This window comes from Osmia bicornis, chromosome 1, assembly GCF_907164935.1.
Source record: "Osmia bicornis bicornis chromosome 1, iOsmBic2.1, whole genome shotgun sequence".
Lineage (NCBI taxonomy): Eukaryota > Metazoa > Arthropoda > Insecta > Hymenoptera > Megachilidae > Osmia > Osmia bicornis.
Genome location: NC_060216.1, coordinates 12,211,016 through 12,227,512, shown reverse-complemented (window position 1 = coordinate 12,227,512; position 16,497 = coordinate 12,211,016). Strand labels below are relative to the sequence as shown.

The 16,497-nt window shown below is 45.0% G+C and overlaps 1 protein-coding gene across 7 annotated transcripts in view; it reads right to left on the bottom strand.

The window, feature by feature from the left end:
- LOC114876408 (protein Fe65 homolog) overlaps window positions 1–16,497 on the bottom strand; it is a 114,193-nt gene that overhangs the window by 31,583 nt on the left and 66,113 nt on the right. For all 7 annotated transcript variants that reach the window (XM_029187858.2, XM_029187856.2, XM_029187861.2 and 4 more), the window contains one exon: window positions 13,772–14,084. In XM_029187858.2, coding sequence (XP_029043691.2) covers window positions 13,772–14,084 — 313 coding nt within the window. The remainder of the gene's footprint in view (window positions 1–13,771; window positions 14,085–16,497) is intronic.

Genomic DNA, 16,497 nt, shown 5'->3' with positions numbered 1-16,497 from the left:
TCTCTCTTTCAACCGTTTAATCAATTTATAAATTAGATTTATGTAGATTTTTCAGGTCATTTTTCAAAAAGACTTTTTAATTTTCCAATCATATCCGAAGAATCCAATATTATTTGCTGGAAATATTATTGTTCGCTGGATGTAAGTCGATAGTCATCTGTTTTCTTGATTATTGAACAGGTAGCTCCTTTACGTACCGTGCTCGGACATTTGCATATTTTGTTTCGGACACGAATTTCGTTCTATCTCGGAAGTGCATCTTTTGTATGCATACCCTATACCCGTGGATTACGAAAGAACGAGCCTGTTCCGAGAATTTTTTACCGTCGAAATTTCGAGACGCAAAGCCGCGGCAAATCGAGCGTACAATCTGGAAGGCTGTCTCTTGCTTCGAAATTGCAAAATCGTCTCGTAAACTTTACGAGTTTTTTCTATACCGCGCCGTAGGGGGAGGTTTTATGTACGATAGACCGTCCCAGATTTCTGATGGAGTCATTTTTTTTTTTTTTTATTCTCCCTGTAATTTCGTTTTATTAGTTTCGAACATACGCGCCGTTTAGTCAACGTTTCGATGGAGTACTCCTTTCGTTTCGTTTTTAATGAACGACGGCAAATTTTTCGCGTGAAAACGTACGAAACGTCCCTTCCAGCTTCCGTTCGAACGGACAGCAGGCGGATCACGGGACTTTACGATGTCGCTCACGCACCGTTGACTTTTGTCTCCGGGAACCGGCAAGTTTTTCAAGCTCTGCCGATTTTTCCTCCAGTCACGGCCTTTGAAGGCTACGCGACGAATGGAAAACGTTCAGCGGGATAGGGTGGAATTAGGATATACGGGAATCTTTTTTCACGAGAAACGTAGCAAATGTTTGGACTCGTCCACTTAAAGTTTCTTGCGAAGCGCAATTTTTCTCCGGAAGAACGTAATTCCAGAAGGTGCGAAATGCAATTTCTCGTGGAATCTTCTTTCCGCACAACTGTGTTCAACGTTGCGCTCAAAAATCCCCTTCTCGAGAGAGAGAGAGATGTAATACACGGAGCTGAAGAGCGCAAAATTCCTCTCGAAAGTACGTCGATTTTTCTGCTCATCTGGCTGCTCCGTGTCGTGAAGGGATCGCACGAGAGGTTACGTTGCCCCTGAAGGTATTTGTTCGCATAACACGCGTCAACACGCTGCTTCGGCCCCGAGGAGAATTTTTCGTTCGTTTTTTCTTTCTTTTTTAGGAACGTTTCGCGAAGATGAGCAGGACAGGAAAAGGGCGAACGACGGCGAAGAAAAGTTTACGACGTGACGCGTGTCCCATATGATACACCAAACTGTCTCCATTCATTCCACGTTTCTTATTCCGTTTTAGTACGTCTCTTTCGTTGTGTGCACGTTACATTATTCGGCGAAACAACGCGTAAATTTGTTAAAAAAAAAAAAAAAACGGTAAAAATATACACCAATTTAGACTCTCCCTCAATTAAATCAAAAGGAGCACGATTCAATTCAATTATTATTCTTACAATTCATATAAAATATAAAGGAAAAAAAAATGTAATATTATATTGAAATTTTCTAAATATTTCTAAAACAAATCCCGCAGAATTTTCTCTGTTTAATGATCAACGAAAACGTAATCATTTTAACGTACTCGACAAGGCGTATTCACGGAATCACCCCTTTCTGAAAGATCGCTTTGACGCGTGCCGCGCGTTCCTTTTACGCCTTTTCCTCTCGCGAACAAAGACCGCGAAGAAGAGAAATTTAACTCTCAATTAACGGAGTCGGTTTCGCTAACGAACCGTGGCTGGTCGACGTCCCTCCACGACGTCGGCTAAGGACGTCGACCGCGTCAGGACGAATTATCACGCTTAAGGACACAACGCGGCCGTCCCGACGCTATAACGACGTCCTCTCGTGGCTGCATCCTGCCCCGCTCAATTATCGTACGGCGTTAATTACGCCGCGATTAAGCCGGCCAGCCGAGCGACCGCAGTCGCGCCAAACCGCGAGGGAATTTGAATTTCCCGCGGGAACCATCGTTCGTCCTCTACGAACGTCTATCTCCAGTGAGGAACATCGAATTTCTTATTTGTTTAAGAAAATTCAAGTTATTTGACGTGGTTTATTAAAAAATAAAATGTTCGTTATTTTAAAAGAGGAAACGTTAAATTTGCAAGGATGAATCCCACAGAAGTCGACGCGTTAATAATACACGTTTCGCTCGGCAAACTATATTTTCCGTCTACCGTAGGAATAATTTATTGCTTGTGAAAGAGGAGAAAGTGGAGACGGATCAATTATTGGTAGGAGCTGGGATCCCGAGGAACGTTCTTCTAAGTAGTTCGCCGGAAAGCGTGCGAGGGTGCGGTTGACGCGTTTCGTCGGGGATCTCAAGGTGGAGACAGGGACGGCCGCGTCGCTTCGAGTTAGCATATAAATGAAATTTCTGGTGGTCCGGTGAATGCCAATAGACGGGCCAGGCTTTCTACGATGTTGCACGCGTGTGCAAGAGCCGCGTATACCCCGAAACATTCCGTCGAGACACGTACGACCTTTGAATGGCTACATCTTGGGGAAACTCCTTCGTGGAAACAAGAATTGACTTTGTTTCTCGAAAATTTTGCATCACAATTACAATATTAAATTTAACCAAATAATTAATATATATTGTCCGCTTCGAGTCACGACTGCGAATGCAAATAATGATAATAATAATAAAAAAAAGAAAGAAACATTCATGTAAATTGATGCATACGCGCGATTTCATCGCGGCCGTGCATCATTAGCTACAACTTTCCTGGCCAATTTATTTCACCAGAGGGGCAGACGGTCGCGGAACACGCGGCAATTCAGTTCCCGTAATTTCCGTTCCGTGTAATATATCGGTATGAATCATTTATGGCGTCGTTAATTGAGTCGGTACAATGCGATGGTCGATACGGTACCGTGGGAGGAAGTAGCACGAGCAATGGTACTACAATCCGGCACCGTTGGCAGAATGTCAATGAGCCGGTCGGTTTTGTACGACGAAATAACGTGTTCGTGGAAAGCCGTCCGCGTTGGAAGGATCACCCCGGTACCTGTGCATTCTGTACACGATGGAAAACGATGCCAATGTGTGACCAAAGCCGATTGGCTACCACCCCCTTTCTTTCGCTGGCTTCGCGAAATTTCCGATCGACTCGCATTCGTCTGCCCGGAATTCCCTATGAACCGAGTGACTGACGTTCGCCCGGTTTGTCGGTCGATAGGAAAAACCTCCACGTTTCTCTGCAAACGTTTCGTCTTTTTTGAAACAATGCCGATGAAATAAAAAGAGATTCGAATTTTGAAAAATCAATTTGGAGAATTATTCAAGGATTAATTTATTAATTACTAGACTTAATTAAAATCATCGAGACGATTTGAAAAGTACAGTCTACATTATTTTACATTTCCTACGAAGTAGATGGAATACAAAAATGGAACAGCGATTCCCTGTTACAGGGTAACGAGAGATTAACACGATCCTTCGAATTAAACAATGAACCGCTCGCCAATTAAAACTTTTCCATGAAGTTCGGGTCGAAGTTGAGAGAGAGAAGCCGGGGCGGACGAAAGTTTCACACGGGCCGGACGTTAAACGGCGCCTCAGGAAAATAATTATTCGCATCGGCCGTTATCTTGCGGCGTTTACACGGTGTGCCAGGAACGGCGATAAGATGCTACGCGGTGGCATTCACTTGGCGCAACTTCGCCGAGCGTCGGCGTGGCCATTATCGGCATTAACGGGCAAATTCGACGATAGCCTCGAAGCCGAGTGCAACTGCAATTAAGGCCGTCGGAGAAGAACCGATTCGTGCCAAGTGCATCCTCCGCAACGTTCTCGCTCCTTTCTCCACCGCCCCTATTCTTCCCTCCGTCTAGCTCGTTTAATAGACGAACCAAGAGGAAGGAGAAGCAAGTGTGCTTCAACAAGAAATACTGTGAGACCGAGTGATTCTAGTGTATGTGTTAGAGTATATGAAAGTATCTTCCACAACGTATCGGTTTTCGGGTGGCATGTGTGAAACACTTTAGAAAGTTTCAGCTATCAAAGATAGTCAAGACGGACGATCTGTATACTTTATTTCAAAAGTAATTAAATTATATTTTTATTCGAATTAGTTTTTTTATTCAGAAAAAAAAAAACGATGCTTTGAACGACGGTTCACGATGCGCCTGTTATCGGGGAAATTCGACGAGAACGGTCGAGTGCAATTGCAATTAAGGTGCATCGATGAAAAGCGATTCGTGCCAAGCGCTACGTTACCGCTGCACCTCCGTCTCGTCTAAGATGTACCTTCTCTACTGCGGCTCAACGGGAACCTGGTAATTCGACGTACGAGCAGGGAATTCAATATCGATTGTTGGCAACGCGAAGGGTCTTCAAGTTTCTTCGTATTCGCACGGTGGACTTTAAACAGCGTTGCAAACGAACTTGCAATGCTGTTTGTCTTCTTCTCGAGAATCACGTTGGTGATTTATACGATAGTTTAACACTCCTTAGAAACTTTATTACGCTGCACTAAAGAAGATTTATGTTAATAATCAATTTCTCTGTTATCGCGACAAGATTTACAACCAGCTTGTTTATCATCGCGCGTTCGCAATTTTCTCAGCGCAAACATTATCGACAAGCAAGCATAATCTAATAAACAGCCCCGAGGAAGGGAAGGTAGCTACGTAAATATCGTTCTCGTCAGGGATAATAAGAGAGCCCCGTTTCTCCTGGCCAAGGAAGAAAACGGCTGTAAACGAGAATTTAAACGCGGCCGAATGAGCCAACGCTCGCAGGTCGTGGACCGTTTCCGGATAATGCGATTTATCGGCGTTTTGCGCAGTGCGGCGAAAATTGGCGATGAATACGAAAGGAGGCGAGCAGGAAGAAGGGAGGCGATCGGCAGGAAGGAAAATCGTCGGGATGGATACTACGGCTTAACGGGAGGCGTTTAGCTCGCCTCGTTTCATCCAGCCTGTTCCAATCGCGAGCATCGTTTGCCTGCCAGTTTTGATGCTCTATAATCGTTTAATAAGTCGGCTGACATCGGATCTGCCAACGACAGACTATTCCGAGCGACATCGTTCAGAATTTATGTTATTGAACGATGTACATATGTATAGCTTAGACAGGATGTTTCGTTATTCAGCGACCTGGTTTAATCGATCAAACCGTTAAAGGACGATGAACCTAAATACACTGGGTGTTCCATTAATCATACTGAAATTAGGATTTCTGTTATTTTCAATTAGAATAAAATTTGTATTTTCCGAATTTTAACGGATCGACTAGCGGACGCGGGCTGATTTTGATCTTATAATTTCGTTGGATCTCAAAAGGACGAAATTATATCGGGGTCTGGGAGAAGTTTCGTTGTTCCGGGGGGGCAATAAATACTGACCTATTTTATGCAAATTGCTGGTTACAGGCGCGAAACTGACTACCTCCCTTCAGGCTCGTATAAACGCGCTTCCGACGCCCGTTATTAAAGCGCTTATAACGTAGAGTAGTTCCATCCAAAAAGAAGCATCTCGTTGAGGATGAGAAGAAAGAAAAGAAGAACAGAGAGATAGAATTGTAACGGCTAGAAATGAAGGGGGTAAAGTAGGAATTTTATGCAGAACACCGGCAACGTTTCTCCATTTACGTTCCATACATTCAGAATCGCGCGGTAAATTGTGGTACAAAATACCGTGGTCAGTTAAATAGTTGCAATTTGCAAAAAATTAATTTAGTATCAGTACTATCGAAATGAAATATATATTATCCACTTGGTTCAGAATATATCTTTTCCCTACGAAATCCTCCAATTGGAAAAACGACACAACGTGAAGCACGAAGCGGTTCCCTTTTATCGGGGAAGCCAAAGGGAGGTCGGTTTTCATAAGACGAAAAGAAAAAAAAAAAAAAAAGGAGGGGCAGAGAAATTTTCGTGAACGGCGAGCAACGTCGGTTGGTGGCTGGAAAAATCCGCAATATCCGGTGTGTTCCAGCGACCCTCGGCCGGTGTAAGCATTTTAATAACAAGCAACCGGAGCGGCGCGACGGTGCTCCCTTACGCTCGCACGTTCAACGACGTCGTGCTGTGTTTGTGCTGCCTCTTGCAACGATGCCCGACGATTTGCATGAAATTGAAAGGTTCTCGGCCTGGTGCGCCGCGATCGGAGCCGGCCTCTCGTTAGAATGGAAATCGTGGATTGAAATTTTCAGACGACCGGCGAGCGTGTCTCCTCGTGCGTGAACGCGGCGCGCGACCACCCACGAGCACAGCTTTTTCAGACTGGATCGATATAGAGTAAAATCTGTCTATACGCTCGCTCGAACTACAGGCTCAGTCAAAAATAACGTACACTGGGAGAATTGAAAATAAAATTGAAATATTTTCGAATTTCCATGCGGTGGAAATAAACTTACGAAATTACGTGTACTCGGAAAAGTGTTCAGGAAAATCGAGAATCCTTCTATTCTATAGAACGGGACATGAAATGATCATACGACACCTTCGCGTTTCTCCTTTTTCACTCCTCGCGCGCCAGTGAACGAAACGAGAAGATTAAATCTGATTGGAAAAACATCACACGAATGGAATACACAGGTGCCACGTACGCTTTGAGGACCACGTATCGAGAACACTGAGTGCATTCAGCGTACCGTGAAGTCCTGTTTATCTGCGTGGGTGTGGAACGAATGTACATTCATAGCTGGTGCTACCGCGACGCCTATCTATGACGTACAAAAGCAAACAGCAAATGGCAGAGGAGAAATTGTATCGCGGTTCGATATTTACTTTGTGAAACAACATCGAAGCACGACGTGCATAACATTATTGCCTTCTTGCAATGTAGCTAATTAAATTAGAAGGGAACAGAGTTTCTACACCGTATTGTAACCTTTTGACATTAATCACCCATGCACGAAAATTAACTACATTTGTTTATATTTTATATGACAATGAGTTAATGGACGGATAACCCAATTACCTGGCATTTTAAACAGACTGTACCAATTAACTGTATCATAATACACTGACTGTGATTTAGTATTCAAGAGTTTCTAAGAACGATCCAACCTGGATATCGAACACATAATAACTACTCTCGTATTCCGCAAATCGATTCGTTCCATCTCAAACCCCCATTACCAGGCTTTCTATTCCGATCGGAAATATTCAACCGAACAAAAGAACAAAGTACATATTTTCTGTGCAACGCGATGCATCGTTCATCCGCGAAATTATTCTCGTGAATTCTGAACAATTATAATCGCGCGGCAAGTAGATTCGGTATAAAAGCGTCGACCGATTCGATTCAAGAGCATTAAAACGATTCGGTGGTGCGGTTTTGTCGCGCGTCGACGAAACCAGAAGGAGGAAAAAAGGAGGAAGATCGGAGTTCGATTGGGCATCAACGTCCCGAGCAGAGAAATCATCCAATTACATGGTTGACAGATAATCGATAAGCCGCGATAAAAGTTCGATCCGTGGGTGGTTCGTGCAAGTTTTATCGGGGAACGCGGTCGACGGTGAACCACCGTGCAAACGTGACCACGTATGTGCGGTTTCTGCATGCATTCGTTGCATTATTTAACCGTCCGACATTACGCTCGGCCCACTCGCGAGCGTCCACGAGTACTTACTCGCCAGGCACGTCGACGAGTATCCAATGAATGTACTTGCGATACGCGAACAATGTGTCATTTACCCTAGCATGCTTGTTGCTCTTTCAAATATCGCATTCGCTGTCTGTTCGTTGCCTTTGGCTGCATTTATGTAATTATTAAAATTATTAATTTCAGGAATGACAAGGTGGTCGCAGGTGTAAAGTCAAGGGTGAAAATCATTTCTTTTGAAAATAGCCGTTAATTACTGATAACTGATATACCTATAATAATATTCAACTGAACCACGAAGTTGGTAACTTATTAACAAGGGTCTCGGTAGTTGCTTGCGCTGAACGTTCTACACGTCTGACTATGCATTGACCGACGCTCCTGAAACCACTGGGAGAACTCGTTAGGGAACCTTATGCTTTGAGTTTAATACATTAAAGGTTCCTCGAGTAAATGTTCCTAGTTTAATTAAGATGATATTCGTTTCTGAGACGAAAGGATAGAAGGAAGACAAAGCACGATAGAACAATACCACTGATTCTGGTTGGAGAAAAAAGTGACAGACGCGTCATAGAATAAGATTACTTGGGGTAATCTAGTTTATCTTCGACCCAGCTTTTCGGCAATCTCTATTCCGATCGGGTTGCACGTCGACGCGTGATCGATGACATCAGCGAGACGAAATTTTCAGGAGCAGAGAAATAAAGAAAGCGAGGCGTGCGTTGCAGGTAAAGGGATTAGAGGGACGCGAGGACGCCCGGTGGCAGCCTATCATAAATTTTCACCCCGTATACCGGGAAGGGCGAGACGTGACAGGCTTGAAGATACTGTGACGAGCGTACGGAGTGCATACGATATCACCCGTCTATCATCCGCTGGATTTCGGTTCAAGGTTAAGACAACGAGGTATTTTCCGAGATCACCGGGGAAAATATTTTAAGCTGCGTGAAAAACGAGCGGAAGGAAACGGTAACGAAAGGGTGTAAGAAAATTCGAGACGGGCAAACACGCAAACTGCTAGTTTCTCGGTTTCACGAACTCTCAGGGAAAGCAGGGTGAACGGTATCCGGTGCGGTCGGCACGAGGAAGTAGTTTTCCGCGGCTCCTTTTCCATCTAGTAGCCAGAGAACGAGCGTGGCTAAACTATGGAGTGTCAGAGACGGCTAACCCTCTTCGGTGATCCTGACAGCGGTTGCGGTTGCGAGGGTGCCAGCGTAGAAAACTAAAGGCGAATGCTTTGAGTGTCGGAAAAGGGGGTGGTTTGAGGTGGCTCTAAAGAAAAGCTGCCCTAACAAAGGCGCCTTATTTCACGCCCAATGTATCCCGCCTCAGACACGATCGTTAAGATACCTATCCTTGCGAGGTGCGAGTTCCGCCACTCCTATCCCTCCCTTACAACCCTCTTTTCTCTCTCTTTTTTCTCCATACAAAACCCTCGAAAATGGTTCGTTCCTCCTCACGGCTGTGTGCCTTTCGGCTTTCGAGTGCTCCGGAGGGTGTTGCCGAGGTGACTTACAACGTCGCTACGAGAGGCTTGCGCCCGTGAAACGTCCGAAAATTTCCCCCTTACTTTTCTTTTCTTCCAAAGCACAGAAGATATCGCGGTGTTTCGAAGTCGATATAAAATATAACGAGGATAATACGGGATCGCTGGAGGCCGTTAATGTTCCAGGGACGTATTGTCGACAGGATGCCGGCAGATAAGAAGCGAACGGTAAGACGAAACAGGGATGGAGGGATGAAACGAACGAGCTGATAGAGGAGGGGTCGATATTGTACAAGATGACCCGCAATTCGCAGCCAACCTCGAATAGAGGTTCGCGTCGTTCCTTATGAGTTTACGCTTCCTGAATGGCCCGAGTCTTGGGAGGACTTTATCAGGAGGCGAAGACATCCTGTTACCATGCCTTTGTGCAAACGCTGCGATTATACCGCGCTATTCAATGGCCTCGTGTGGTTTGCCCTTGAAAAGCACTCGCCGGTTTGGTGTCACCGCGCATATATATTACCGCATAATATAACGGCAGGATAATAAAAATGAAAGGCTGCCCCGGAAGCGAGGCGAGGATCCTGGCGCATACGCGGTAATGGTAATCTTTCGCAGGCGCGAAATTAAGGGAGGATTACACGTGACACTTTTCTGTGCCATCGCGTATAAAGGATTTTTACAGAAAGGAATGCAATACAGGCGGGGTAAATGGTATCTGATAAACAGGGTAGTAACTTTGGCAAACATAGGGATTGAAAAACTGTGAGAATACCAGTGACGTTAAGGATGCCTGATAAAAATTCAATTACTAGGAGAGAAATCGACTCGTAAATAATCGGTCCATTTGCTAACTCTCTTGGAAGCACGACGAGATGATCACTTGGAAAAAACAAGAACAGCATGATGCATAATAACGATGAATAGCAGTAAGTGAATAGGAACGGCGATGCTGATGGCTTCCTGGGAGGAAGACGGCCCTTCAACTCCGATGGAGATTGATGCGGATTGCATTAATCTATCTCTGTCTGGCCTGTTCTTGTCGTTACTACTGCGGCCGCCACAGTTGAGCCAGTTTTCGTTGGACGAAGAATAATGCGGACATATTAATCCTCGAAGGATCAAATGAAAACAGCAACGCGTCAGCTGACACTCGCTTGCTTTTCACTCAAAGCTGAATTTTATGACTTTGTGCGATGATCCACCCCTTCGGTTTAGCTGAAAATTATCACCAGCTCGTCCAGTCAATGTTCGAACAAGATTTACTCTGGTTTCAAGTACGCGTGCATCGACGACTGACTCGAGTTTCATGGATGTCTGTCTCTTCTTGCCAAGGGAGAAACGAGCTCGTTAAAGAAGATCTTCGGGAAGCCCACGAGACGGATATCAAAGACGAATGATCGCTAATTGATACCACCGACGTCTTCCAAGTTGGACCGTTGATCTCTGCTTTGATCGTTCGAGGAAATTTCTCCTTCAGACACGAAACACGTATCTCTTGTCTTACGAAGCTAAGGGAGTTTTCAGCTCTTGTTGCGTCTCCTTCGTGAATTACATTCTTACACTTTCGGACCGGAACAAGGTTAACGGTTGTAGGCGGTGAGATTCGACAGAAGTTTGAGAGATAGCGCAGAGTACGAGCAAAGTTTGTCGCAAGTTTAGATTGAGTTCAATCTCTGACCCGGACGATCATTGCTCAGCCGTCCCTCGATCCTCCTTCCTCGGGAGCTTATCGTCTAATATCCAACCAAGGGACGGAGAATGAAACGAAATATCAGGACGTCTCGTGTGGAGATCTGTCTTCTCTTCTCTCTTCGTTCAGCTCGAATTCTCTTTCTCTGCACTCGACAAAGTGGCTTGATTCTCAAAATTACATCGACATCACGAGTCCTCCAGCGATTAATTATCTTCTAAATTCGAATATTCCAAAGAAAAAGATTCTGCAGCGTTAAAACGCGAACACTCGAAGGGGTAATTATTTAGAGTAAAGCTATTGCCCTACAAATCCCCACGCGAAACTGGAGATACTACGGGATATCAAATAGCGGACTCTATTCCTGAAGTCTGTCGATCCGTTTACTTCGCTAAACTTCGAAAAGGAATCTCCTTAAGAAACTGAGATGATTCCTTCAGCTTCAGACCCTTTAAGTCTAAGGTTTCAAACGTCTGATATCGAGGTACACCGATCACCCGACTCGAACGTCAGAGACGAAGTTTAAATAGCCAAGTTTTCCCGAAAAGATTCGAACATACCGCGATTACCTGAACCGATTGCCGAATAATCGAGCGTGCTATTAGGTTACCGATATTCCAGAAGCGCGGTTACGACGCAGCCTAGCATGGAACACCATGAAATTAGTGAGGCACGTCGAGTGCCTGATAACATAACGTTGCGTACATTTCAGGCGCATCAACGCTTAAACGAAGTTAACGTTACAGCGTCGATGAAAGCGAGCGGCCTGCAGGCACGGAAATTCGCTTTTCCACTCTGCCTCGACCGGAAAATTCGATCAAGTGCAACGGATTGTCGTTCGTTGATGGGTTCGTTAACTTGCTGCAACACGACGAACAGAGAGAGATCGGTATCTACCGTGTAGACGCTTTAGAAACTGCTACCGGTAGAAAACAATGAATTTCATATTCCACAGGTGATCAATGAGAAACCTGTTCATAATTAACGACGTTAAAATAACGGGGACGATTAAAGAACGCCTTTCATCGATCGTCCATTGAACCCTTTCACGGTGAAACCTTTCGGGATACTAATTGCTCGAGGTCGATGCTTCATCCCTCGCTATCACGACGGTGTTTTATCTATTCTGTTCGTCGAGTCTGCGGCCATTTAACCGACCAGAGGCACGGTGAACTGAATTTCGGTGGAGACCAAAGGAAATGAAAGGCAAAGAAGAGGTAACGAAGGGTGAGGTGGATGGGTTGAGGAGGAACGGGCAAGAAGAAGCCACCTTTCACGAGGAGAAGAAGTATGCAGCCCTCAGTGCCAGACGCCAGGCGTTTCCTTAATTGCATTTTTATGCTCGCCCGGATTTCCGGACGGTGAGAAAAAAGGACGAGGCAGAAAAGGAGGGACGATGAGAAGAGAGCAGTTTATTATCCTGCTGGGAAGAAGTTCACGGCACCGCGGCTGTCCATTAACGTGTATCTCGATCAAATGTACTAGAGATACGATTCTCTTTCCGTCTCGTTAAACCAAGCCTGATTCAGACAATTATTTGAAGGAAATAAATTAATTGCCAGCGTGAATCGACGAGAAAAGGGGAAGAGGAAAAGATCGTTCGTTTAATTTTTATATATCGAAATAATAAGGAATATAAAATTAAAGGTTAATTAATAAGGTAGATTCGAAAGAGACGTAAACGATGCCAGCCTATCGAATAGAACGTTTCGAAGATCTCGTTTGGGAGATTAACGAGCCGGGATGGGATTTCGGTAATTCCAAGCATCGTCGACAAAAGATCCTCTCCAGATGAAGGAACTTAACGCGCCGCGTGAATCAAAGGGGAGTACACGAAGTAGCAGGGAAAATTCCGGCCCGTTGAACAATCAGCGGCGAAACTCGTGTAACTTTGAATCGTTCTCTGAAGTTGTTCCATCCTCCGTTAGACTTGCTTTATTTTCCTTTCGTAGAAAAGTCTTGATTCCCCGACGAACGAGGAACGTTCGATCAAACTTTTCTTCCGACGTTGAAAAACAAGTTCGTTCGCAAATTTATTCCGCGTGATTTTATACGTCGTAGAGAAAATTTTCGAATTACGATCGAAGTCGAAAAATATCTGACATCCAGTATGAAAATGTAAAAATTAGAAGGGAACGTTTATCAGAGTTCGATAACGGGTTCGGAGAGACAGAAGGGCATCGATGAGAGTGTCGGAACTAGAAATGGAGAATTTTCGATCGAACAAATAACCAGGGGCCCCGCTGAGCCCTTGTAACAGTCGGGAATAAGTTCGAACTGGCATGTAGCATTGGCCCATTCGTTCCTTCTGTCCGAGTCCCTTTTCACGGGTTCGGATTTATTGAAATTTTATGCGGTGGCCCGATGAAGTCCGGCTGGAAGTTTTATCAACGGCTCTACGCGGCAGGACCTTATATTACAGTAGAACGAGGACGATCGGGGGTGGATTCGTTCTTCGATTTTCTCGCTCGTTCCACGCTTACGCGGCTCGGAGAGGAGATATTCCAGGATATTCCTACCGGTTGGATAAAGAAAATTCGGGGTGGAATTCTATCGATTGCCTTGGCTCATGTTTAAAAGCAAAAGCATCAAAATATCTTGGATAGAAAATGGAAGATGATTACGTGGACGAATATAAATCGCGGATATTTTTCATTTCAAACCTGATGCGTATTGTTGTTCAGATTCTATCTGAATTATCTTATAAATCGTAAGATTCGCAAGATCATGAAAACTGCACATGGTTGCTCGATTCCGTCTAACCTGAATTATCCGCTTCCACGAATCAAATTGTAATCGTACGTTATTCGAGTCGCGTATCGGATGTATATAGCCGTAGACCTCGAGGAAAGGTTATCCGATGTAGCAGAGCCAAGAATCGAATCGCAGTCACGTCGTTCATTTCGCGGAAAGACCGGCTACGCGACAACGTGATCCGTTTAATAACCAATGTCAAAAATGAACGTTCCGACTCACCCTAGGTTATGGTTGTCAGTGTTGTCAGCCGCATCGTCCGTCACGGAATCCTGTGTGAGAGGACCTTGGCTGACGTCCACCCCCATACTGCCCAAATCCAACGTCGCGTAAGTTCTGCGTGCCTGCACCCTCGTACCGCCGCCACCCCCGCTGTCGCCGCCGGTCACTTCGCCGCTTCTACCACCGTTTCCGACCAATTCCTGATACAATTCATCGTACAGAGAACTGCCGTTCTCGTTGCTGTTCAAAGCGTCGTCCAGTCGGGCTGGATCCAGGTGGTAGTTGGGATTCTCGAAGGAGAGCAGACCGTTTTCTGGAAAACACAATAAAACGTACGATTTAAATATTTGTTCGACTGTTTAAATTAATGGAAGTTGTAAAAGACGCAAGCGAAAATTATTGTAATTGAAGAGTAATTACATCATTGGGCACCTTTTAAACAAATTTTATCGTACTTCTGTGCGAACGAAAGGTACTCGAAGCTGCGTACGACCCTCGAAGGAGTTATTACTTTTGCATAGCATGCGACGTGTTCGCGCGTGCTGCAAATTGTTGAATAAAAGACAGAGAATGAGATACTTTCGTGTGATACGAGAAGCAGAGGTCAAGGTTTTGCCAAGAGCAGACTGGAGTGAGTACAGTCGACTGTGTCGAGCGAAGCGTGAAACAGCAGAAACGAGGCTCTCGAGAGATAACTCTGTATATTGTTTGGAAAAAAAAGATTCAAGTACGCGAGGAACAACCTAGGGATCGATAGGTGCCGTTCGGTATGGAATTGTACTCGTTTCTAGATATTACGAAAGCAGCGTCTCTAAGATCGATCATTCCGACGTGAAAAATAAATCAGACCAAGCGAAGTTAAAGGCGAAACAAGACGAATACGTGGACGAATCTATCGCGTAGACGACCTCGTCAGCAGAGACAGCCTGGAGAATCCTCTGAAGTCTAAAGCGGGACTCTTGCCGAGTATAAGAGGATTAAAAACATTGACCGGCCGATCGTAAGAGGTTGAAAGTTAAGAAGCGTAGAGAAAATGAGGTTCAAGCGTTCTAGTGAAAGAGAACACCCAGGATTATTAAATGCTCTTGTGATCTACTCACTGATGCTCCTGACCAACACCACAGTGGCTAGGAATACGTTGTACAGAAATCGACAGAACGCGTCCATGCTGACGCGAGGTCGGTCATTTTGGTAAAAGATCTCGTTCGATAATCGCGAAACGTCGCGGCGAGGCTTCGTATACTTATCGACACGATATCGCCACGTAGAAGGTGTAAATGCACGCTTGTGTACATAGAGAACAGCGCCCAATAACGTATGGGTGTGTTATGTGTGGGTGTCTAAGACGAATCTCCTTGGCCTCCTTTGTCCCTTCCTTCCTTTCTTCCTTTCTGTCTTCTATCCTTGACACTCCTATCTCTTCTCGCCTCTACCTATCTCTCTCCTGTTCCCGGTATTGATTCAACCGCGAGCTTTAAAGCTCTGTTCTTCGACAAGTCGAGCTTCTTTCGGTCAAAGGGACGCGGTAATTTGACTTCGATTCGATTCGTTCGGCAAACAACGATTTCCTCTCCACCCGTGTATAGATTTCATATTTACGAACACGTTTTCCGATAGATTCAGCGTACAGCGGATTAAATTCGCGCGTAACACTGCTACACTTAATGCTGTTATCTTAACGTTGTTTGAGGCTTCTGGGTGTAAGCCTCGAGTCTTCATCAGGGGTCGAAGGACGCACCGGTAATGTTGGAGAGATATTGAGAATGTTTTCTTATTGGACACGGCTTACACCCGGAAGCCTCGCATAGTGTCAAACGAAATAGCGTTAGGTGTAACGAGACCATCGTTAGTTCCCTTTTTTCTTTTTTTTTTTAATTCACGAATCATTCCGTTCGCGAAAGCGGAAGCGCGCACTTTTTACACGGGTCCCAGGAAACAATGGAGCCATCGAGAAGCAGAGGTAATTAGTCGATCGAATCGGAGCGAATGAAACTTGTTTCCGCGACCCTTTGACGGCTAATTCGACGTTTGTCGCGACCCTCTGCCACTTTTGCCGACCATCGACTGACGCGACTCGAGTTCGTACGCCCGTTTTCCGAACAAAAGGGTAACGAAAGCCCTCCTTCTCTCGGATACTCGATCCGCCGAGGATCTTGTCCGTCGACGATTTCACGAACCGTCGCGTCCAACGATTTCTCGCGTTCGACGGATTCACCGAGCTCGTTAATTCGTCCACCGACTCGAGGTCATAATTATCCTGAAATTCGGCGAACCTTCGACGATTATTCGACGGGGAAAGATCGAATGAATCAGCAGAAGGGTGGCTCTCGACCATGGGGCGATAAATTGACCCATGCTCTGGTTAAGGGGACTAGATAGCCAAAGATTTGACTTTCTTTTTTCATTTTCGAACGATTTAATTAATAGTCTTATAAAATTTTGCTCGTGTTGCAAGCTTTTCAAGTACATCTTGTTATTTCGTACGAAAGAAGCTCGAAGAGGAAGCTTCAAAGTTTTCGCGCAAAGAAGCAGCCGGAAGTTCGAGACAGAGTTTCGGATGCCTGTCGTTGGCAAGAAAATGCGACGAAAAACCGGAGCAAAAGAAGAAGAAGATCCTTGGGATTGTTCGCGATGACGGTATACGCTCGTTTAGATTCCATTAACCTGCCTTTCGTCGATATTTCAATAAGGTAAATCCAGCCTGTAATCTCTGGGTAATTAATTAT